The 25,211-nt window shown below is 40.7% G+C and overlaps 1 protein-coding gene across 13 annotated transcripts in view; it reads left to right on the forward strand.

The window, feature by feature from the left end:
- The window catches only part of NUP37 (nucleoporin 37), a 33,182-nt gene that overhangs the window by 1,227 nt on the left and 6,744 nt on the right, over positions 1-25,211 (forward strand). For 6 of the 13 annotated variants that reach the window (XM_075939073.2, XM_006138031.4, XM_075939054.2 and 3 more), the window contains 5 exons: positions 2,347-2,558; positions 5,441-5,565; positions 6,984-7,056; positions 11,641-11,735; positions 23,153-23,243. In XM_075939073.2, the coding sequence (XP_075795188.2) occupies positions 2,403-2,558; positions 5,441-5,565; positions 6,984-7,056; positions 11,641-11,735; positions 23,153-23,243 (540 nt within the window). In that variant the 5' untranslated portion in view covers positions 2,347-2,402. The remainder of the gene's footprint in view (positions 1-2,346; positions 2,559-5,440; positions 5,566-6,983; positions 7,057-11,640; positions 11,736-23,152; positions 23,244-25,211) is intronic. The other 7 variants (XM_075939003.2, XM_006138027.5, XM_006138032.5 and 4 more) reach the window with 2 other exon arrangements.

Genomic DNA, 25,211 nt, shown 5'->3' on the forward strand with positions numbered 1-25,211 from the left:
CCAAAGAGATGAGTTCCCACTCTACTGGGTTATAACATTTGAAATCTTCATAGGATACTAATGTACAGGTGACCAATAGGGATGTTAAAATGTGTTTAAGTAAATGTATGAAATTTTCAGTCGTTACGCACAGAGCAGCAGTCCGCTCCCATGGAGCTGAAGCATACTGGGAGCCTGTGTGAAACCATGAAGATTAATCCATGAGCCTGGTTCATCAGTTAACTGTGTACACAGTTATATTTTCACATCCTTCGTGACCAAAGAAACTGAGCCAAAAATTATTCATAATTTTTTCTCTTAACGAATGACAACTCCACTTGTTTTAACTCAGTCCTTTGAATCTTTTTTCCTTATCAATTTGTTTGCTCTCCTAACTTGCTAGATATTTATTTGTACTTGAGTTCAGCGCTCTAATAGGTCTTATACCAATGATCTCTAACCTTTTAAGCATGAGATCACTTTTTGAATTTAAATGCAGTCCAGGATCTACCTAAAACACCTTCGCCCTGCTTCCTTTCTGTCCCTTCTCTGAGGCCCTGCTCACTCCATCCTCCCTCCCCCATCCTCACTCACTTTTATCAGGCTGGGCAGGGGCGGCCCGTGAGCCTAGGTGACCTAGGCAGTTGCCTAGAGCACCGCTGGCCCAGGTGCCCTGTGATGACATCACAGCCATTAAAGGCTGAACAGGCGGGGCGCCAATTGTGCCGCCTGCCTGGGACACCAGCTGCCGCAGCCAGCCTCAAGCCACTCCTGAGGCTGGGGGCAGGGGTTTGGGGTACAGGAGGGGTTCAGGACAGAGGCTAGGGTTCAGAATGCAAGCTCCAACTGGGCACTGCTTACCACAGATGGCTTCTGGGTGGTGGTAAAAGGGACTAAGGCAGGCTCACATCCCTGCCCTGGCCCTGCACCACTTCCAAAAGCAGCCAGCAAACTCTCCATTTCTGCCCCCCTCTGCTCTGTTGAGATGGGAGTACAGGGTGGGGGGAGGGGCACCCTAACATCAGCAGCCCCCCTTCTTCTTTCCATGCCCTGCACAGCAAGCAGGAGACTCCCAGAGGTGAGGAGCACCTTCAAGGCAGAGGGCAAGAGCAACCCAGCAGTGCTGAGAGGGGCAGAGGAAGTGTCAGCACTTGATAGCCTTCTGGCCAAACCTCTCAGGATCACCTGTCAAAGGTTCCAAGATCTGCCAGTAGATCATGATCTACTGGTTGGTGACCACTGCCTTATTCTAAGGAACTGTGAGAAGTGCATCCATCATTTGCCTTTTTCCTCACTGAAAGCAGAGAGGAGCTCAGAAGGCCAACTGACTATGTCTGGATTAATAATGTGCATTTGTCCATCAGAGACAAATCTAGACACATACGTAGATAACATTGACACAAGACAACTTGCATCAGCCTTATTTCATAGTATAGAATAAGCCTTACAGTTCTGTTTTCTGACATTTATTTTGCATTTTTGGAGTATCTTTAAGCCAAGTGTGCTTATAAAATTAAGTAGCACCAGTAAAATGTAGTTATCCTCTGCACTAGAGTGGGGCAGGGAAGATTTTTGTCCTTTACTCACATGAAAAACTCCCTGAGATCTCTAAAATTCATATATATACTTTGCTTAGGGATTTGAATATATTGGAAATGTGAGGATTCCTCCACATCAGTGTAAACTGTTGAATGCTAGTGGACTGGATAAAGAAAACTGTCTCAAACTACATGTAACCACTAGTTTTACAGCAGATCTGAATTGGTAATACTCAACAAATTTGTTGGAAATATTGTTTCATCTGGTTTTAGAGCTTTATATTGAAGGAGTATCTTTACTGAATATTGATTTATTGAGGGGTGGAAGTGGAGAGAGTGTTAAAACTTGGTACTAGAGATGTAAAATCCCAATTAATCAGTTAAACATTAAGATTAACTGATTAAGCAGACTGCTGCTGTCCCCTTCCCCCTGTGGGGGGCCAGCAGCAGAAGCCAGCAGCCATGGGGTGGGGGGGAGATGGCTTCTGCTCCCATACTCCCCTCTCCCCCATGCACAAGGCGCCTGACTCCCGCTGCCAGCTCCCTTGCATGGGGGACCAGCATCAGGAGTCAGCAGCCGTGCACATCTTGCTTTGTCTCCTACTCCCTGTGCAGTGGGGGAGGAGGGGGAAGGGCAGCTCCTGACTCCCATGGGACTGCTCCCAGATACTGGTTAACCAGTATCCGGTAAGCATCACCTACGAAGGGTGATGCCTACAGGTAAACTGGTTACCCTTTCACACCCCTAGTATATACTGAAAAATGAATGTTGTGTTTTGATACACTACTGTGGCAGATTCTATATGTATATGTTTGTTTTGATATATAGATCTTTGTCCTACCAAAGAAGTTACCTCAGTGCTAACTTGATTTTTATCGTTGAAGATGAAGCAAGACTCTTCTCGAAATGCTACCTACACTGTGGATTGTGAGGATTATGTGCATGTGGTAGAATTCAATCCATTTGATAGTGGAGACATAGGTTCCCTAATTGCATATGGTGGCAATAATTATGTAGTTATTGGAACTTGCAGATTTCAGGTTAGTATGTTTTTATCAAATATTTTTTTTAATTCCTGATTTTAATGATGAATCAAGAGGCACTGATAAAATAGCATGTTGGAACAAAACCACTTGTGCTTTTTTTATAATGGGTCTGTGTTTAGATTAGGGATATAAATTCCTATTGAATTGGCTAACCAGTTAAGCATTGGTTAACTGATTAAAGGAGGGCAAGCGAGGGAGCAGGGCGCTCCATCCCAGCTGAAACGCTCTCCTTCCCTCCCTCCATCACAGTCAGGGGTTGCACTGTCCCGGATGCCGGAGCAGCCCCTACCTGCAGTGGGCTGGGGCACAGTATAAACTGTATTTACTCATTCATTAGCCTTTCGTTTATGTCAACCTCCCAAGATGGTGGATTGGTAAAAATGGCAAAACACTACTACCCTTTCATAAGCCGACCCTGTATTTCAGTGGTTGGCAAAATGCTGGCGTGCTGGGATATTTTGCTTATCTGGAGTATCTTCAAACATAAGAGCCCTGTAGCTCTTCAGTGAATCCGATTCGCCGTTCCCAGCCAATGGTAGCAACAGGAAATGACAGCCAGCATGTCCCTCAGCCCGCATCACTTCTTGCGTCTCATTGGCCAGGAATGGTGAATCTCAGTCACTGGGAGTTGAGGAGGTCCAGGCCTCCAGAAATGCCAGGTATAAAAAAATATGCTAACACACTGGCAGCTTACCATGATAGGCTGGGAACTAAAGTTTATTGATCCCTGTTGCAAATCACTGATGATGGAATGTCCGTTCCAGACTCACTTCTTTAAAAAAAAAAAAAAAAAAAAGTGCTAAAATTTCATTTTTACTTAAATTGTGTATATATACAATATATTTTGAAGAGTTTGCGGATTTTGTTTGTGTGAAATAAAGTCCCACTTTGCAATTACCTAGAAATACCAAATTTTGCATAAACAATACTGCCACTTAAATTAGCTGAATGCACTACTTTTTACACCAAGATATGCTGGGTGAAAGGTTTAAATATTTATTTTTGTTTTTATCAGAAAAAAGTCAGAACTATTATCAGGGCTCAACAAATCAGTGTATCTACTTGCCCATGGCGAGTAGATTTCAGCCGGTTGCCCCCTTCACCAGCGGCGCACACATGCGCAATGCGGGTCTGGCGCATACACAGTGCGGGGCTGGCAAGTGAATTTTGCTGCAGTTTGTCGAGCCCTGACTATTATGATTAGAGTTAATAAAATATTTGCTAACAGAATTAAAATCAAGTTGCCTATTCAACTGTCATTTTAGAGCAAAGAACATTTTTACTGTTACAAATCACAAAATAATTCAAATTAGTTATGGAAAGAGTAATGGAAGCTTTACGGGTTTCTGTTCAAATTTATTATGTATGATAAAATTAATAATGTTTGAAGTTGAAGTCCCACAAATTTAAAACTGTTCTTTTACTTTTATTTTCCTTTTGCAAGCACATTAATAAAAAGTTCTATTATGTATATTTAATTTCTTGAACTTTCCTGTAAGTGTAGCCTATACATATACAAAATGACTTTGCCTGGTCAACGATGGGCCTCACCTACTAGTTAATTTTATAATTGAGATAAAAGAAGCATTTAAAGTTGCAAAGGCTTTGTTTAGTGGAGTAGGTTGGTTTGAAATGAATGCTAAAAGAGCAGTGCTGCAGATCTGAATAAAATTCTGAAGTATTCCTACCAAACATGGAAAAATTCCACAAAATCTATCAAATGGATGGCATGCATGTTTAAAATTCTCACATTGCTTTATCTACATTGACCTTCAGAATTTTACAAGTAGGAACAGTTTTATTTAACTAACTTTACTTCTAAACATTCTGCATCATTATTGATGGCAAATTGCTGGATAAAACTATAAGACATTGTTTTATGATCCCATAAGTACATAAATAATCAAGTAATACTAATTGTTTTTAAAAGGGGCACAAATTATCTTATAGTGTTAGGTTTCTTTTCAATGTACATGCTTGAAAACCTATGGGGGAGCTTTTTATCCTTGAATCAAATTTCTAAAATCTTTGCACTTGGCTATATGTGATTGACCATCAAATGCATAAGCAATAATAACAATATATTAAAATTATTTTCTTCAGCTTATAGTAGTTGAACTAGTTCAGCAGTTCTTTTTTCTATCAGTTTCCATGATTAACTTGGATACTTTTTATCGCATAGTTCAGGATTTACCTTTATTTCATCTGTTGGATGATAGCAGTTCTCCACACATTTAACAACATTCAGTAATTAACTTGGAAACAAGTTAGCTTGGAAAACTACTGACCTTATTATACTGCTTTGATTTCTTAGGTCTTGTCAAAGGTTCTAATGGACAACATTTGAAAAAAAAATCCTGTATTGCATTCAAAGATCATATGCAGTCCAAACTTTTCCATATCCTTTGGGTAATATGTCTGAAGCCTGTGGAATTACCATCTAAGAGTTACAGTCTCACTCTTTGTGCCTATTTACAGTTTTTACATTTCTGTCTTGAGTCCACTAACAGATGTGAATTACAATGTAGACTTTGTGATATACTTCCTTATTCACTAGAAACTGAACTGAGATCCACCACTCACATATGTATCACGAGTTACTGAATATTATTTTTATTATCGTTGTTGTTGTTGTGTTGTTTTGTTTTTATTGTAAAATAACCCAGAGTGTGATTTGCCACTGTTTAGGCATATTGAAAAACAGTGTCCCTGCCAGGAGGAACTTATATTATAGAAAAGCAGTCAAATAGTAATTTTTGGTCAGCACAACTCTGGACTTAATTCAAGCTAATCTAGAATTGAAGGGCTTGTTTGGATGATCAATAATAGGATACCATTTTCCCTCTTAACTTATTAACAATCTTTTATGTATTTAGGAGGAGGATGCAGAAGTGGAAGGAATACAGTATGAGACCCTAAGAACATTTCATCATGGGATCAGAGTTGATGCCATAGCATGGAGTCCAGAAACCAGACTGGATGCTTTACCTCCCCAGATAAGGTATTTTTAAAACATTTAAATACAAAAACAACTTTTTTTTGTCTGTCCATCTTTTAATACTTTATACAAAACTAAAGTTAGATTCTTTGAATACATTTACTTTAGTGGGACCAGGATTTCACCATTTGGCTTCAGTTAATGTTTACTTTTTGCAAAGAATGATTCAGTTGCAAATTAGTCATAATGATTAATATAAAAGTGGGTGTAAATAAAATGTAATTAACCTTGTAGTTTGTCTTAAAAGACTTCTGCTTGGAGTCCTTCAGAATAGGGCATTACACAACAATCGGGTCCACATTAGATCTGGATGAAATATTCTGGCTTGTACTGTAGAATGTCAGGCAAGATTTAAACGTTATTTGTAAAACCACAGACTATGGGGCTGCAGTAAAAGAGCATGAAACCTGGTTTTTACTTTTCTTAAGCCTGAACAAACAAATGCCAAATCTAATATGTTTTTGTTAATACAATTTGTCTGTTTTAAACCTCTATTAAAGCACGCTAGAAATTGTTTTATGAACTTACATTAGGCTCTCCTTCAATTGCTATTATAAATGGTTTAACTTCTCCAGCTATTTGACTACCACCAGTAACATTAATGCAAATACTAATTATAACTGACTATTTGCAAAGGTTTCACAGTTGATTCTAGGGATGTTACATTTAGATTAATTGTCTAATCGAATAGTCGGTGTAATTTGCATCGACTATTCGATTAGTCAATAAGGGCACCTTCGCCTCTGAAGTGTAACAACAGGCTGTTGCTGCACTTCAAAAGTGAAAGTGCTTCAGGGAGCATGGGGCCAGCAGGGGAGTCAAGCAGTTCCCTGCTGGTCCCGTGCTCTCTGCAGCATTTCAAAATGGCAGCGCCACATGGAGTTTGAGTCCCCACTCTGTCCCCAGCTGACCCTGGGCTCCATGTTGCGCTGCTGCTTTGAAACACCGCATGCAACCTGGGCCAGCTGGGGATTCCCCACTTTGAACCACTGCTTTGAACCACCCCCTTTAATTCTCCCCCCTTGCTGCCTCTTTTTCATAGAAACAGCAAATGGGGGGGAAGCAATTAGTCAACTAGTATGTCGACTATCCGATAAGTGTTTGCTTATCGGATAGTCAACTAGTCGTTCACATCCCTAGTTGATTCATTATGTCACTTATGTGACTGGGCTAATTGGATAGTTTTCTTTCAATATAAAGTATCCTTGCTACTTGACATGCAGCTACAATACACTGCATTCCAGTTATCACTGTAAAGACTGTTATTGCCAAAAGGGAATTTCAATATGGAATTATTTCCATTTTCTAGGGCATAATCTGAATTTCCTTCTGCAAAATGAACTGACTCTTTAATTTAATTTGGGATGGAAATTTGGCAGGTGTGAAATGACTGAAGGTTTTTTTCCTCCTGATTATTCTAGATTTTGTACTGCAGCTGCTGATAGAAAGTTAAGACTATTCACTTCAGATCTCCAGGATAAGAATGAATATAAAGTAAGAAAGAAAAATAAATTCTAATAATGGGTACACTTTCAGCTTCTATCAGAATTTAATCTGTGTTATAAAAGCTAGCTAACTATAATTGTACTATACACAAATCTGCTACTATAAGCCACAACACAGAATGCATCCTAATACCTGAAAGCATTTAATCAGCACATTAAAGAAGGAAAGGTGTAACAAGTAATTACAATTTATTGCTATTTTGTACTACTTAATAGAAAAAAAATGACAGCATAACTGAATTTAACAGAACTCTGGAACAGTAAGCAGGTAAATATATATGCTTGGACTAAAATGAGTTGAGGACATACTGTCAACATATGCGCTTGAAGTGGGGTAGTAAAAGTATTCTGTTACATACAGAAAGCTGGGGGCAAAAGTTCATATTAATATTTTTAATATCTAAGCTTTCTTTAGGAAAGTTCTATAAAGGAAAGCATTATCAAGTGAGTATAAATTAGGTATACAGCATTAATGTTTATTTAAGAATGGTTGGAAATCATTAATTTCTGTTTTCATGGCAACTTTTAAGTTTCACATCCTCTAGTCATCAAAATTGAAAGCATTAATACTGAAATCAGTGTTGTCACTTTATACCAGGGGTGGGGAACCTATGGCCTGCAAGCCAGATCTGGCATGTGGCCTACCTTGATCGGCCTGTGAGGCTCAGGACAACCTGTGCCCGTAGTGGGGCAAACCAGCGCTGGCACTCCAACCATGCAGGGACACCGTGGCTGAAACACAAATGCCAGCTCTGAGCCTCACGGCGGGGGCAAGCCCTAAGCCTCTGCTTGGTAGGGGGAGAAAAGGCTTTGCATGCTGCATGTACCCCCCTCTCCCTCCCATTGCTCCCATCGGCTGGGAATCCTAGCCAGTGGGAGTGGTGGGGGCAGTGCCTGAAGGGAGCACTTCCCTGTAATGTGTAGCATCACGTGGAGCCACCTGCACTGCCTCACCCCTTCGGGAGCTGTGCCTCATACACACCCCCACCCCCAGAACTGGCCTGCCTAGACGCCACCCTGCTCTTGCACCCCAGCTGCTGCCCATGCCCTGCATCCCCACCCTCAGACCGCTTGTGCAACCCCAGACTACTCCAGCAACTTCCCTCCTGCCCAGATCCTGTACCTCCTAGAGATGTTAAATTTTGATTAATCAATTAATCGAGTAGTCGATGGAATTTCCATTGACTACTCAATTAGTCAATAAGGGGGGTGCTCACTATCCTGCTGCGCCTCTTCCTTTGAAATGTACAAGAGCCGCAGGCAGCTCTTCTACATTTCAAAGGGAGCGGCTCAGCAGTAGGGATGCTTTTGTCTCCCCTCTTCCCCCCACTTGCTGCCTCTCTCTGATAGAGGCAGCAAGAGGGGGAAGCGACTAGTTGAGTGACGACTTGACTATCCAGTAAGCATAAGCTTATCAGGTAGTCATCTAGTCACTCACATCCCTAGCACCGCGCAATCCCTAACCTGCTCCTGCACCCTATCTTTTGCCCAGAGCCCACATCCTTTCCTCCACCCCGCTCCTGCACTATGCCTCCCATCCAGACTCCACACCATCACCACCCACAGCCCACTTCTGCATTCTACCTTCTGGCCACACCCTCTACCCCCCACTCTTCTGTGGGGCCGGAGCTTGAGAGAAGCGAAATGAGTGTCTTTTTCTTCTTCTCCGTTGGAGTCAACATTTGTGGTGGGATTTTTTTTCTCCTTCTCATGTGCATGTGGCATCCCCCAACTGATTTTTCTGTGGCTTAGTGGCCTCCAACCGAAAAAAGGTTTGCTACACCTGCTTCATACCATAATTTTAGGCAATTCTGACAGATGCATTCTTGGACCAACAGTTGCTTTTTTGTGAAGCTATATGGAAACAAATACTTATATCAAAGAATATTAATAAATACACCATTTTTGTTCCATTTTTATAAGGCCGAGATTGTCAAACTGGGGGGTGTAGAATGTATTCCAGGGGTGGGGGAGTGAGAAGCTGCTGTACCTTAAGAACTTGGTAGACTGGAGAGTGTTCTAGCACCCAATATTGAAGGCAGCACCACTGCCAGTAGCAGTGCAGAAGTAAACAGGTTGGTATTGCCACCAGTAATTCTGTGCTGCTAAAGGCAGTGGTGCCACTTCAAAAGATGGACGCCTGGTCGGCAACTACTACTCTCCAGCCACCCAGCTTTGAAGGTAGTGCCACCACCTGCAGCAGTGACTCATATGTCTGCTTTAGAAACTTGTTTTGTGGAAATTTTATCTACATGTTTTTTAATGCCTATGTAACTTAGGCTCCAAAGCTCATTTTCAAAAAGGACTTAAGCATTTTCAACTTCTTAATATTCTACCTTATATCTTCATGCCTAATAGCATTGCTGTTCCTACACGTATTGTGTAAATAACTACATAAATACATTTTTGTGTTATATTTTTCTTTCATTTTACCCTCCTGTAAGCAAAAAATAACATGAAGTGTGGTGTCCAAGTTGCTGACAGTGCCCACCAAGGGAATCTTATCAGTTTGTGCTAGCGAAAAAAAGTCGAACTTCTGTAAGACACAGCACAGTCCTAAAACATGATAGATGCTCAGGACTTGTTGCACAGCCAGGATCAGACAATCTCATGTTCAGCTGTTGTTTTTTTTAACTTGATATCCCAGTTTCCTAATTATATTTGACTGAAAACTACCTGTTGCATATAGCTGGATGTCAAAATTTAAAGTGGACCTATGGAGGATTTTGATTCAACATAGCACACATTTTACATGACAAGGGACTACAGAGATACACAAAACATGCAAAAGCGGTTAAAGAATGTGATTAATCTGACTAACTTCTAAGCCATTTTTGTTTTTTTAATTATAAAGCCTTTGTGGGCACATTTTGTTGGGGTTTTTTTTATTTTTTATTTTTGTTTTTTTTTTTTTTGGTTATATTTTTCCCTATGCCACCCATAAGGGGGAAATTGCAGCAGCCCTTGAGCACAAAGGTGAGGGCAAGGACATTGAATGTAAACTCTAGGCACATACCAAATATTTCTCCCCTGATACTCTTTTTAAACTTTTATATTGAATTTTAGTTAAAAGATCATAAGTGTAGTTAATTACATAAAACTGAATATAAATCAGATTTTGAGGTTGGGTGAGCTGTATCATTTAGAACCCAGACATAGAGTTTGAAGTATATCCAAATTAGTTCATATAGTTGCTAGAGAGAATTAAACTTTGTTTTACTTTGGAAACCCTATATCTAAGACCCCAGTCATGCACAGACTTATTATACATGTGCTTAAAATTAAACATCTGTTTAAGCCTTTGCAAGATTGGAGCCTCATGTATTTGAAAGTATTGATATCTCTCTATAGAACAGTTTTGCATATGGAAGTCCTAAAATGAAGCACTTGTGCAGAATTGACCCTGGAAATGAATCTCTGGCTGTTGTGTATGTGATATGTAGGATTTTTTTAGGCTAGTCCACTAACTTTTTATTAGTAACAGAAGTGGGTTGTTTTTATTTAATTCTGTGCTGCTAAACAACCAGTATCCTGTGTGGATAAATCTTGCTGTTTTGAAATAAAAATATTAAAACCAACCAGTTACCAACGTGGTCTCATAACTAGGGATGTTAAGAAGCAGGTAATTCACTAATCGTGCAGTTGATAGTAGGGAAGTTAAAGCTGCCAGCTCGCACCAAGTCTAGGAGTTCCCCTCACTGTGGCTCAGACCCGGCTTGCGCCAGGTCCGGGAGCTACCCCCACTGCAGCTCTGCAGCTTTAATGTAGTAGGAAGCCAGGCTACCTGCCCAGCTCCTACTATATTTTAAATGAAGAGCCGCAGCAGGGGTAGGTTACCCGCTGAGGCTCTCCATTTAAATGTGTATAGTCAGTAGCATTAACTGGTAATCTTTTGCTTATCAGTTAATCAACTAATCGATTACTCTGTTACATCCCTACTAATAACATACAAAGGGTGCGCCTACACAGCAGGGCTTAACTCAAAATAAGCTACACAAATTGAGTTTATTTCTAAATTGGGAGTGTCTACACAGCACTTATTTCGAAACAGCTCTCTTCATCCGACTTCCCTTACTCCTTGTACAATGAGGGTTACAGGAGTCAGAGTAAGAAGTCCTCTAGCTTGACAGTATTTCAACATTATTTAGAAATAACTTCCTGCTGTGTAGATGCAGACGAAGTTGTTTCAAAATAACTAGCGTTATTTTGAAATAATGTTGCTGTGTAGACGTACCCAAAGTTAATTCAGGACTAAGTACTCACTGTTGTAATTTTAAGTTTCTACTCCTAACTGTAGAACCCTGACTTCGTTTTAAATATGTATACTTTTCCTATAGCAATTCTCAACTACATTGTAGAAGCCTCTGGAATGTTCAGATATTACTGTTTCAGAATTATTATTTTTATAACTTACTAGCAGGCTGTGCCTCATGCTCACTATGCTCGCCTCCCCCCCTCTCTTTGGACACTTTCGCAACCTGCAAGCCTAATGACATTATTCTGTTACTAGGCACGGGAAACTTTGTTATATATAGAGAGAAATATGAGAATATTTCTTTGTTCTCATTGACAGATCTTTGATGGCCATTCAGATTACATTAATGATCTGGTGTTTGCCCCTAAAGAAGGTCAAGATATTGCAAGTGTGAGTGATGATCACACCTGCAGGTATGTATTCTGTTTACAATGCAGTTGAAAAGCTAGACTGCCTTAGATGGCTCCATTGAGGAGGGAAGCTATCTCTTGCTAGCCAGTCCAGTAGGTTTAGGGAAAGAGAGCCTAGTACCTATCCTAGGCTGCGTCTAGACTGGCATGATTTTGCAGAAATACTTTTAACTGAAAAGTTTTTCCATTAAAAGTATTTCCGCAAAAGCGCGTCTAGATTGGCATGGATGCTTTTGCGCAAAAAGTGCTTTTGCACAAAAGCATCCGTGGCTAATCTAGACGCAATTTTGCGTAAGAAAGCCCCAATTGCCATTTTAGCCATCGGTGCTTTTTTGCGCAAAACAGTTCTTCCCTACACTGGCCCTCTTGCGCAAGTATTCTTGCGCAAGAGGGCTTTTTCCCGAGCGGGAGCGTGAAAGTATTTGCGCAAGAAGCACTGATTTTGTACATTACAATGTCAGTACTCTTGCGCAAATTCAAGCAGCCAGTGTAGACAGCTGGCAAGTTTTGCCAGTGTAGACGCACCTCTACTGTACCAGAGGCTGTCACAGCAATGTAGATGTAGCAAGCAAAGATACTCTTCCTCGGTTCCCTACAATGCCACAGGTAAATGTCAGGACTTGTGATTTATGTAATTTAAGATAACTGTGTTTTGTGGTTTTTAGTTACTCATGCAACAATCACTCTTTAGATGAGTAGCCAAATAACACCCAAAATAACCTCTGTTCCTGATTTCTACATTTAAAAGAATGGAAGTGAATTTCCATATGTGAAGCTAGAAACAAATAAAGTTAAAAGTCAGTGTGCTATATGTAACATACTCTTGAAAAGATCATCACTGCTTCAGTAACTTAAGCTGAACTACACTGATTTACACCACCTGAGATTTTGGCTTTTAGGATTCTTGGTAAAAAATTCTGACAAATCAAACCATAAGCAAAAAATTAATGCGATGCTTTATTATACCTGATACAACTTTCTGTCTCTCACACGCAATTAGCATTCACTAAAAATCCAGCATACCTTTTTTTTTAAAAAAAAATCAGCAATATTGGAAAACCATTACTCTTTTAAATTAAGATATTTATAGGGTTTATAAACCTAGAATAGGAATTCTAAACTCTGAGAGGGGAGCCACATTATTCCTAATTGAATTTTGTTAAACATGACTATTTAAATAGCTAGGCAATCCTTTTCTAATGGAATTCTTTTTTAAATGTGTCTTGCTTTAATGCACAATAGCTGGGCTTTCTAATTTATCATTTTGGATGAGATTTTGGTCTGTCTTTTAGCTTGAAAAAAACTCAATAGAAGATTTAATAAATATAAATCAAAGGCTAAGAGCTCTTTACCTCTGTGAGGAAAGGCATTTATTTCATACAGTGGGCTTCGCTGTGTTAAAGTAATGCCTACTGGGAATTCAGAAATTCAATATTAGCTTGGTCACTAGACAGGTTTTGTATTTTTTCCAAACATATAACAAGTCTTTTTAAAATGGCACTTTTAAGAGAAATTAAGACATGTTCTTGGTTGTGTGGGTTTTTTTTAATTAAAATAGAGTAGTACTAGGTGTTTCTTCAGCAAAGAGTTGTTTAAATATTTCTATGTAATACAGCATATTTAGGGATGAAAGAAAGAATTGTTTAAATTGTAGTAATCCACTTAACACCAAAAGAATAAAAAATAAGATGTTTTAAATAAAAATATAACACCACTGAAATTTGAACTCAATCGCTGTAAAATATGAGACAGCCACTTTATCCACCATAAAGTCTGAATAACAGCTATAGGAAGAACTGGGAAGTATTTGGCCATCTGAGAGTTCTATTTTTCCATGCATGGAATAGAAACATAGAGAATGAAGATAACATTTTCATTTAAAAATTGAATATAGAGCTATACTCGAAAATCAAAAGTGAGTGCAAATCCAGAGTTTACAAAGGCCATGTCAGTATTAATGAAGATCCTACTTAATTTGCTGTACAATTTGCCTCTTCAACAAAAACGTGAAAATAACTATCAGCTGCTCTAGGAATAGGGCATCTGTTGAAATGGATATGAGATGCAATACTAGGGCAATTAGTACAAGAACACAAAAAGAATACAGTTTCTAGTGTTCAGGGATATTGCTAGACTTTTCAGTATGTCCTCTAGAGATACGAACAATGCTCTTCTTTGATCTTCTCTGAAGTTCTTGGGCAGATCCCCCAACAACCCTCTAGGGATGACTTTAGTGACCCTCTCAGTTTGCATGAGGTATACAATGCCACGAAGCAGATGAAGAACAAGGCAGCAGGTCCAGATGGGATCCCTGCTGAAATCTTTAAAGATGGTGGAGAAGAGTTAATTTGGCAGCTTAGCCTGCTTATCCTTAAAATTTGGATAAAGGAGGAGATACCCAGTGAAATGAGGGACGCCTTGATTGTAACCGTCTTTAACAAAGGTGATAAAGCGGACTGTGGAATCTATCGTGGTATCTTTCTCCTTGATATTGCAGGCAAAGTTCTGGCACAGGTCCTTGCAGCCCATCTTTGGCCCCTGTCAGAAGAAATTTTACCAGAGTCACAGAGTGGCTTCCAACCATGTTGTTGAACTGCGGATATGATCTTCATTGAATGGCAGCTGCAAGAAAAGTGTCAGGAGCAAAACCGACCACTGTATGTGGCTTTTATTGATCTAATTAAAGCCTTTGACAGTGAATCACTGTGTGCCCTTTGGACTGTATTTTCAAAGATTGGATGTCCTGATAAATACATATCAGTGTCCTAAAGTTGCTTCATAACAACATGAAAGCGACTATTCTGAGCAGCACTGGCTCCCAGAGTGAACCTTTCAAAGTACAAACAGCAGTCAAACAGGGCTGTATCATTGCCCCAACCATGTCTGTGGTTTTTATTGCCGTCATTTTCTACCTAATTGCTGGGAAGCTCCCAGCTAGCATTGAAATCATCTACAGAATGGATGGAAAGCTGTTTAGGCTTAGCAGACTGAAATTAAGATTTCTACCACATCTATCATGGCACTTCAGTATGCTGATGATAGTGCAGTTTTCTCCCACTCAGAGAGATCTTCAGACTATCTTGAATGTGTTTGCTGATGCTAATGCATGTCTTGGTTTCACCCTCAACATCAGGAAGACCAAAGTGCTCCATCAGCCCTCTCCAAATGAGGTACCATATGTCCTATCTATTAAAATCATTGGAAAGGCACTGGAGAAAGTCATTCATTTTCTCTTTCTTGGAAGTTATCTTTCATCCAAGGCAGATATTGATGTGGAAATCCAAAATCGTCTGAGCTGTGCCAGTGCAGCCTTTGCTTGTTTATGGCACAGGGTTTTTGAAGATCATGACATTTAAAGAGACACCAAACTTCTTGTCTCTCAAGCTGTTATTTTTCCAACATTATTGTATGGGGCTGAAACCTGGACAACATACAGACATCACTTGAAAGTCCTTGAGAGGTATCACCAATGCTGCCTCCTGCAAGATCTTGAAGATCAAATGGGAAGACAGGTGCACTAATATCAGTGTAAGAGGCAAACACCACTGCTATCAGAAAATAATCATCTGTCAACAACTTTGCTGGACTGGTCACGTTGTTCAATGCCAGACCACTACCTGCCAAAACAGGTCATTTTCTTAGCTGAAAGAAGGATACCGTAAAGTGGGAGGAGAACAGAAGCATTATAAGGACTTGCTGAAGGTTGGATAACTTGAAATGCAACATTGATGTTGTTAACTTGGGAGACACTCACCCAGGAACACTCAAAATGGAGACAAGTCCTACGCATTTTGAATTTTCCCACCGACAAGCTGAAGAGAAAAAGAGGCCCAGGAGGAAGGGGAGACTGGCTTCTAGTCATGGTCAACACCCCTCTACTGTACCTAGAAACATCTGTCTTCACTGTAACAGAACTTGTGGTTCAAGGATTGGCCTTGTCAGTCTCCTAAGGGTCCACAACTCCCATGGAAGATGATCATACTTGGCAACAAGTAATCGCCATCATTAATACAATAATTCTCAGTATACAACTTTCATGGACTTCACTAAAGCTTACTGCTATTATACTGTCTGAATATCAGGAATACTCCTTCCCAATTCTTGGATGGAAGACATCCAGTAAAAGTCAAGGTGCTGCTTTGGTGATTCATTTGGTGGTACTCTTCTGTGTCAATCTGGGTAGAATAAGTCCTGTAGTTCAACAATTCCCAAATTGTAGCACTTACTGGGAGTCCATGATGTAGGTACCCCCTTATTTCCAGCTGCAAAATCTAAATAAGAATTAATAAACTGATTTTTCCAAGAAAGCAGTTGCAGTAGTAGTATGTGGAGTCATGAACAAAAGGAGAGGGGTCCACGAATACATTTCTTTTTTCTGTTACAAATGTTGAGAATTTCTATTTAATTAAATTAAATCCATTAAGAGGCAGTATTCTGCTGGACTTCCTTTCCTAAACATTTGTATCTTACAGGTGATTCCATTCATTCCAGAGGTAGCTACACCTCTGTGGTAAAAATGATCTCTGAGAATAGTTTGTATATCAATTTAAAGGGATGCTGTTGATTATAAAAGTGTCATTTGTGTACTTTTTTTTTTACCTAAGATGTAGATGAATAGGAGACCTTGGAAGTTTTCAGGATAGTGTTTTTCTGGATTTTTCAGTTTTACTTTGTGAATTTGTCAGCATGATTTTCCTTGTGTAATGTCAGGCAATTTCCTTTATTCTTTGGGTGAGGTTTTTGCACAGAAGAAGAGAGAAAATATTTTTTAAAAAATGTGAAAATGTAATGGCAAAATCACAACAAGTAACAGAGGGTCACAGAGGCAGGTGGTATACTCAGAATAAATGCTAATCATGATTGTTACGTTGTGAAACTTTAAAAATAATTCCCATGATAAATCACGCACCACACAGAACAGCTCCCACTGTATATATCAGCCTCATTCTCCCTGTTTTTGTTTGTCTGTGGTATTGCTTTGCAGTTATATATCACATAATTTCTCACTTCCATTCATTTTGGACTATTCATGCCCAGGTGCAGGCTGTTCCATTGTCAGAGACTCTAGGAATTTGTGTGGGTCATCAGAGTCAGTCTTCTTTTTGTTTTACATGGCGCTACTGATTTTGCTAGTGCATCTTGGCCGCAAGGGTTAGATTAGCTTCCTGTATGTGAAGACATGTGGGACAAGGATTGACATCAGGAAGATGTGTTGCATTGTTAGAGAATGGATTTGATGGAATTCCTAAATTTAGTGCAGTGTTCAGTGCTTTCCCCATGGCTGCCCAACACTATGAATCTTGGTAGATCAACTTGGTCTCTGAACCATTAGGTTGCACAGTATTATAAAAACCAAAATGAAAGAAAGCCAGTAATGGCTCTGGATTGCTGTTTCTTTGCCTTGTCCTTCACTTTTGTTAAAACTGTTGCCAGGACATGTTGTTCCTGGGTGTCATTTTGTTAATTCAATAAACATTACAGACTCTTGGCCATAGTGTACACAAAATTGCTGCCCATGTCCTCATTTGTTCCTGCCTCCTGCAATGTTGAATATTTTTTTCACCATTCTTACTTAGTCTTTAAAACACATGTTCAAAATTATTCATTATTTTTTGCCAAAATTAAAAAATGAGCAGATTTTATTGTATTTTGTATTATTTTATCTTTACCCTATTTATTCTGGCAGAACACTGCCTCCAGTATCTGGAATGCATTGATATATCTTTTCCTAATGCAACCAAAACATTTCTTCTTCAAGGACTGAGATTTTTCAAATCCAAGGCTTCTTGAGCCCATTCACCAAGATAGTTATTATGCATTGTAATGGATTACAATGGAGAAGGGCTTGGAATAAGATTAAATATTATGACATAATGAAAATATTTCCTGATTTTTGGATTCCATAGTCTAATACTCTGCCCATTTGTTGTTGTTGTTGTATGCATCCTAATATGTCCCCCAGATGTTATGCTGCTTAGCAGTGAAATAGAAGCTGTTTGTTGTCATAATGCAAGTTTAATCCTGTTTCCTGTGTACAGTATCTGATCTTGAAAAAGTAAAAGCAGTTTCTGAAACAAAGCTTTGGAACTTAGTTGAAGGTAGTTGAATAAGCTTTAATTGTGAAGTTATTCAGAAAGATACATTTGGGGTTAATTTTGTGTTATTAATTGTAAGTAACTGGATATTTTAATGAAATGTGAAGAATTTCCTGTGTGACATTGTTATGGTTTATACTGAGGATCATGAAGTGGTAGTGAGAACTTTTATTCTAGATTGTAAATTCCTTAAAAATGAAATAATCACATTTAATATGTTTGAAAACTACCTCATGGACTTTTTTTCTAAGATCACTGGCAGAAACAAACCAGTTTCTCAGTATGATCGTCTTTCAAAAACAGAATATTTTAAAGTTTTGAGAGAATTAAGTTTTTAATTCACATTAGGAAGGAAGTTTGTTAATATATAAGGAGCTGAAATACTATAACCCCAGCCAATTTCTCAATTTCTGATAAAATACATCTAATGAAGTGAGACAATCACTGGGCTGTCCAATAAACTCTCACAGAAAAATGATAAATGACTAATACACCCTATCACCTGTGTCAGAACACTTTTTTTCACAAAGCGATCACTCTATAGCTGAGTTCTCAGTCCTTCTCTTCAAAGGAAACATACACAACACCTTTAAAGGATGAGCCTGGGTGCTTAAATGTATATGTTTTCTGGATATCAAAAATCATGGACTGAATAGAGACACTGAGTTGATTGTTTATTGTAATTCACTTAATACCCCCCCCCCCACTCTTCTTTCTTTTTTGCTCCCCTCTTCTCCTATAATTGGAGATATGTTAACAAGCTAACATACCACTTGACATTTAATGGTCCCTTGAAATGACTTAACTCTGTAAATTAAACAATCTCTTCCACCTTGTATTTAGCTGTGACAGTGCATTTCACAGGCTACTCTGCCACATTACTGTGCTGAAACTTTCTGGCTCAGGAGGGTGAATAAACACTCTCTGAGTGCAGCAAATTGCAGTGCTGTAAAGAGCTAGTGTAAACCCGGCTGCAGCACCTTGTGGAGGTGGTTTACATGGAGCACTAGGGGTGTATCTAGACTACATGGCTTTGCCGTAAGGAGCAGTTGACAAAGGCTTCCCTTGTTGACCGATCCGCGTCTAGACTCCCGTGCTGTGCCGGATCAGCTGATTGTTGGCACAGAGCGGCAGCCATTTTTATTTTAATGAAGTGGGGATTATTTAAATCCTGGCTTCATTGACTATGTCGGGTAAACCAGTTTACATGGCTCTGTCGGCAGAGCCATGTAGTCTAGACACACCCTGGTAGAGCTCTCTCCCAGCACTCTAGTCGTGATCACGCTGCTACATTAAAGCATAGCTGCTACTGTGTTTTAATCTTTGATGTATAGACAAAGCATATCTTTATATTAGCTCAAAAGCTTGTGTCTTTTATTGACACAAATTGATCCAATAAAAGATTTTACCTCATCCACCTTGTGTCTCTAAGGTAAGTACAAAACCAAAGCCAAGATTATTGAATGATACAAAAAGACTTGTACAAAAGAATGAAAAAGATCAGGAGCTGTGAAGAAAACACTAAAGGAAGAGCAAAATTTTACTTCTGCTAGTGTGGTGGCAATAACTGATTAACTTCAATCCAGTTTGGCCAAAGCTTTGAATTTTACATGTTTATTACTTTCTTTATTGAACCACAGAGAGCTAGTAAACGAGTATCAAAAAGTATGTATTAAAAAAAATGAAAAAGCTTTTTAAAAAGACTATCTTTCTAAAAGCACACCAAAAGAATAAAAATAAATTCTTCACATACCAATTTAGGAGAAAGATTGGATGGCTAAGTACGATTCAAGGTAGTTGCTAACTGTTGGCCATCCAATCTTTCTCCTAAATTGGTAGTTGAAAAATTTATTTTTTCTCTTTTTTGGTGTGCTTTTAGAAAGACTGTTTTTTAAAAAACGATTTTTAAAAATTTTTTTTGTCTTTTTGTTCTTTCCCCTCCACAGTGTGGAATTGCAGCATTCCCACGTGTGCGCGCGCACACACACACACACTCTGGGGATGCTGCTCTCCCCCCAGCTCTGGGGCTGATGCACCCTCCCTCCTCGGCTCTGGGGCTGCTACCCTCCCTCTCCCTCTGGTTCTGGGGCTGCTGCTCTTCCCTCAGCCTGCCAGGGGGGCCAGGAGCTAGATCTGGCGGAGGCAGCCTGCCACGTTGGTGGCCTACAGGAGGGCTGGGGGCCACGCAGGGAAGCCTGCTGCGTCAGCCACATCGGAACCAGGCAGCATAGCACACCTGCGCATGCCTGCCTATTTGAGGGTAAATCCTTTTGGACTAAGCAAGGTGATTCCTATTCTTATGTGCAAGAGAAATGGGCAGAACAGACTGTCATATTGTTCTCGTATAGAACTGGTTTTCAAACTCTTTTTCATGACCAAGTTGAAGAAAATGGTTGATGCCCAGGACCCAACATAATTTGACTAAAGTGTGGGCTCTGGGCTGGGGATGAGGATGAGAGCTTCAGGTTTGGGGATGGGACAGGAGGGCCTTACCTCGAGCAGCTCCAGGTCAGCGATGCAGTGGGGGTGCTGAGCCAGGCTTCTTACCTGTTCTACCACTGCAGACCATGCTACATCCCAGAAGCAGCCAGCATCAGATTCTTGGCACCAGCCAATGGGAGTGCAGAGCTAGTGCTGAGGGCAGGAGCAGTGCACAGAGCCTTATGTGCTTTTCTGCTCCCCACCCTTGCTTAGGATTCAGGCTTGCTGCTGGCTGCTTCTGGGTCACAGTGAAGTCTTCAGTGCCTGGACAGGCAGTATCCTGCCTTAGTACCCCTATGATCACCCTGCAGCAATGAGACCCAGTGCCTGACATTCCACACCCCAGTACTGGGTTGCGATCTGTAGTTTGAAAATCACTGTCCTATAGGATTCATGGAAGATAAGTGCTTAATCCTACCCTTTCAACATAAAATAAACCAAATACAAGCACAGCACTTTGCTGTTTACAGAGTAAAAGAGAGCATAAATGTGTCTCCACACCTAGTAACCTCATTCACAGCTGGGAAGAAGACACGATGGCATGCTTCCTTTGCCAAAATGATTCACCATCCTCAGTTATATCATAATTCTCTCCCACACAGTAAATACACATGAAGAGTGTTGATTTGACTTGGAATATCTACAAGGCACAAATTCTGGCAGTGGAAGAAAGTATTATACATTTCTAAATTACCTAATCAAGTAAATATTCAATTTTTTAAAACACTTGTTAGTTTTTTAAATAAAGACACTGCTCCATTAGGATTGGAAACCCTATGATTTCTACCAGGAAAACAAATATTTGAGCTGCTGTGGTTTGACATAGGAAGCTAACATTCTTCACTAAATGTATTTACTTTACTTTGTATCTGTTTTGTCTAGACTTGTGATGTATTATTGGGAGTGTGTTGAAATCTCTTAAATTTAAAATTTTAGGCACCCTGGAAGTCAATGTAACAGTAAGACTCAAAAGACTATGTAGAGCATTTTACATAAAATCTTATGAACTCTCATTTTATAGCCTGGTGCATATGTAAGGAATCTACATGTCCACACAGTTTGAACTTGCATTTTTAATCAGTATCGTTTGCAACGTAATATCATCCCCGTATCATTATACAATTGATTTTAAAGAAAAAAGAGCTTTTGCTGGGGCAGGACCTTTAGATATCACCTTCTATTGTGAAAATATCAATGTTTCATAGAGTAGAAACTCACAGTTATGAACTTCTCGGGAATGAAGGGTTGTAACTCTGAAATGTTTGTAAACAAAACATGGCTGTTTCAAAAGTTTACACATGAACATTGACTTAATACAGCTTTGAAACTTTACTAAGCAGAAAAAAACATTGCTCTCTCTTTATTTTTTAGTAGTTTACATTTAACACAATATTGTATTTGCTTTGGAGACGGAGAGGGTGGGGGGGGGAAGAGGCGGGCCTTGCTACAGCCTCATTGCTAGGCCCCTACCAAATTCACAGCCATGAAAAATGCCTCACAGATCATGAAATCTTGTCTTTTATGTGTTTTCACACTATGCTATATAGATTTCATGGGGGAGACCAGCATTTTGCAAATTGGGGGGCCTGCCCAAAAGGGAGTTGCGGGGGGTCATAAGCAGTGTTCCCTGTAAGCTGTGCACTTGTGGGGCCACTCAGGAGAGATTAAAATGCTGCCCAGCTGATTAGCAGCGTGCCTACAGCTAGTTTTTTTGTTTCTACTAGATGTGCGCATTCTCATATTCCTTGGTGCATGTGAAAAAGTATTCTGCACATGGATGGAAAAGATTAGAGGAAACATTGGTCCCAAGGTTATTTAGTGGTATTGTGATATTTCTACCCTTACTTCTGCACTGTCTTCAGAGCTGGGTGGCTGAAGAGCAGTGGCTGTTATCTAGGAACCTAGCTCTGAAGGCAGCACCCTACCACCGGCAACAGAGAAGTAAGGTGTCACAGTATCCTACCATGCCACCCTTACTTCTGCACTGCTGCATTCAGAGCTGGGCAACTAAAGTGTGGTGGCTGCTGACTGAAAGCCCAGCTCTGCAGGCAGCAGCACTTAAGTAAAAGTGACAATACCATACTATGCCATCCTTACTTCTGTTGGCAGGGCTCTGCCAACAGCAGCACAGAAGTAAGGGTAGCAATATCAAGAACTTCATTTCTACAATAACCTTGTGACACTCTGCCCCACATACACACACTCCTTTTTGTATCAGGATCTATACAAGTACAGTACCATGACATTTCAGATTTAAATAGAAAAAATGACATTTATTATTTTTAAAATCCTATGGTCATGAAATTGAACAAAATGGCCCAGGAATATAGTAGATCCCCACTGATTAGAAACTTCCGGTTCCAAATGAGGTTGGACTAATCAGTTTGTAGTTCTGAGATTACACTGTGTAACAATATAAGATTGTTGCACAGAGTGGCTCCTAAATTATGGTTCAGAGTAAGTGTCAAGTGGGCTACTAATTATGAAATAACACGTTTTTGTTTCCATCCCCTAGTTAATTGTGGAGGGAGAGTGTTTGAATATAGAAAGAGAAAATAATAATGTACTTACTTTTTTGTCTCCTAAAAATTTACATTTTCACATCTGGTTTTGCTTTCTAAAGTATTCAGTACTCACAACTCCCTTCAACTTGGGTAAGATTTGTAGATGTTTAACACCTTTCAGTATCAAGCCTTCTATCAATACTTTTGTGTTCAAAAGATGAAGTATAGATGCTAGATCTCATCTGATTCTGGCCACCTCTCTGCTTAACAGTTGTCAGCAGCCAAGGCTGGAAATTAATGTTTTTACAAACAGAAATAATTGTTTTTCTTTTTTTATTAGGGTTTGGGATTTAGAAGGAAATCAGAAGGCTTGTTTTGTTCTATGTTCACCTGGAATGAGTGTGTGCTGGCATCCTGAAGAGGCTTTTAAGGTTCGTCTTTGCAGCTTATTTTTCTTAAACTGGTATGTAAATGTGTGTTGTTTTTCTAAATTATAATATTTTGAAGCTACAGTAAAACTCCAGTGGTCCGGCACTCCTGATGGTCCAGCACCATCTGGAACCCGGAAGTGCTCCAGGAAGCCAGACAATTGGAGCTGCTCTGTCCCCGGCTTTCCCGATTCAGCCGCTGCTGAAACTGACCAGCAGCTGACTCGGGGAAACCCGGGGTAGAGCACCCCAGCTGCTCAGCCCCGGGCTTCCCAGAGTCAGCCGCTGGTCAGTTTCAGCAGCAGCTGACTTGGGGAAGTCCCGCAGCGCCGAGGGGCGCATCCCCCCCCACTCTACCCGAGACCCCCGATAGCCCCCCCTTCTGATAGTCCGGCATATCTGATAATCTGGCACCCCCTGGGTCCTAAAGGTGCCAGTTTATCGGAAGTTTACTGTATATAACCGGATTTCATTGTAGTAGCACATTCTGTATTCTTCTTTATCAGCAGATTCTATAATTTCATTGGTGGGTCTTCAAGTAGTGTCCCTGTGTGTGCTCCATTATAGGGCTATGTCTACCCTGCTCCCGTTTTGCGCAAAAAAAAAAAAAAAATGCATGAGGCAAAGTGTGGAATATCGCTGTGCCTCATTTGCATAATGAATGAGGCTCCATTTTTGCGCAAGAGGCTTTTGTGCAAAAAACCCCTTCTGGCGTAAGAGCCGTTCTTTCGCTTTTTTTTCAGGAAGAACAGCTCTTGTGCAAGAGAGGTGTTTTGCGCATAAAACGGAGCCTCATTAATTATGCAAACGAGGCATGGCGATATTTCATGCTTCACCTCATTTGCATTTTTGCACAAAACGGGGGCAGTGTAGACATAGCCTAGGAATGCCTGCCTTCCTATGCTGCTGCTGATCACAGAACTTTGGCAGCACTGACTGTCAGAATGGGTGGAAGCTTCCTAAAAGAGTGGGTAGGAGGGCCCCTGGTGCCCAAACTATAGCCCTTGCCTTCTCATGCCATCTCTTCTTCCTGAGGCTCTGCCCCATGCTTGCTCTTCTCTGCCCCTTCACACCCAAGCTTCCCCTTACAGACAGTAAAAAGTGATTGGGGGGGGGGGTCATGGCTCCAGGCATCCCTTTTTCCAATGTGTCTCATGTCCATTTACCCCACATATGCACTGCTCCCTGCCTGCTAGAAGGCTAGCTAGTGTGCATGAGGCTAGTTGAGTGATCCCTCATCACTTCCTTTTCCAATAGCTCCTAGATAGAGATGGAGCTGTAGCTGTCTGTTCCCAGATCGTTGTCCCCGGAGGAGGCGCGCGCCAAGGCTTACCTCCTCTGCGGGGGGGAGAGGGGAGTCCCTGGAGGAGGCACGCGCTGGGGCTTTCTCTCCTCTGCAGGGGGGAGGGGCAGTTGTCCCCGGAGGAGTCCCAGCAGGAGGTAGGTGCGGGGGACGCCCTGTCCCCGCTGGCACCCTGTCCCCTGCCCCCGCTGGCACCCTTCCCCAGTACCATGTCGCCTGCTCCCACCAGCACAGTTGGGGCCACATTAGTGATGCTTGGGGGGGTTTTGGAGGAGTTATTGCATCTCACTTGTGTGGCCCCAACTGACTTTCCTGTGGGTCAGTAATCCTGATTCAAAACAGGTTCCCTGCCCTTCTCATAAATAAAGATAGTGCAGAAACTTTTTGTGTTTGATATAGTATTTTATTTAAAAATGAAGCCTGGCCAACAAGCCCCCAATTGGGGCCAAACCCCCATCTGACTGCAGCATCATAACACTCCTGCACCCTCCCCCCCCGACCCTAGATCTGAGCCTACCATACACTGGAACCCCCTGTCCTGAGCCCCTGACATACCCCAACCCAAATTCTAGCACCCTCACATCCACAAGCCTGTGGCTTACTTAATACCCCAATCCTCCATCTGACCCCAACATTCTCCAGCATGGAGTCCCTTCCCTGAGCCAGTG

Source organism: Pelodiscus sinensis, chromosome 1, assembly GCF_052426305.1.
Source record: "Pelodiscus sinensis isolate ZL-2025 chromosome 1, ASM5242630v1, whole genome shotgun sequence".
In the NCBI taxonomy this organism is placed as follows: Eukaryota; Metazoa; Chordata; order Testudines; family Trionychidae; genus Pelodiscus; species Pelodiscus sinensis.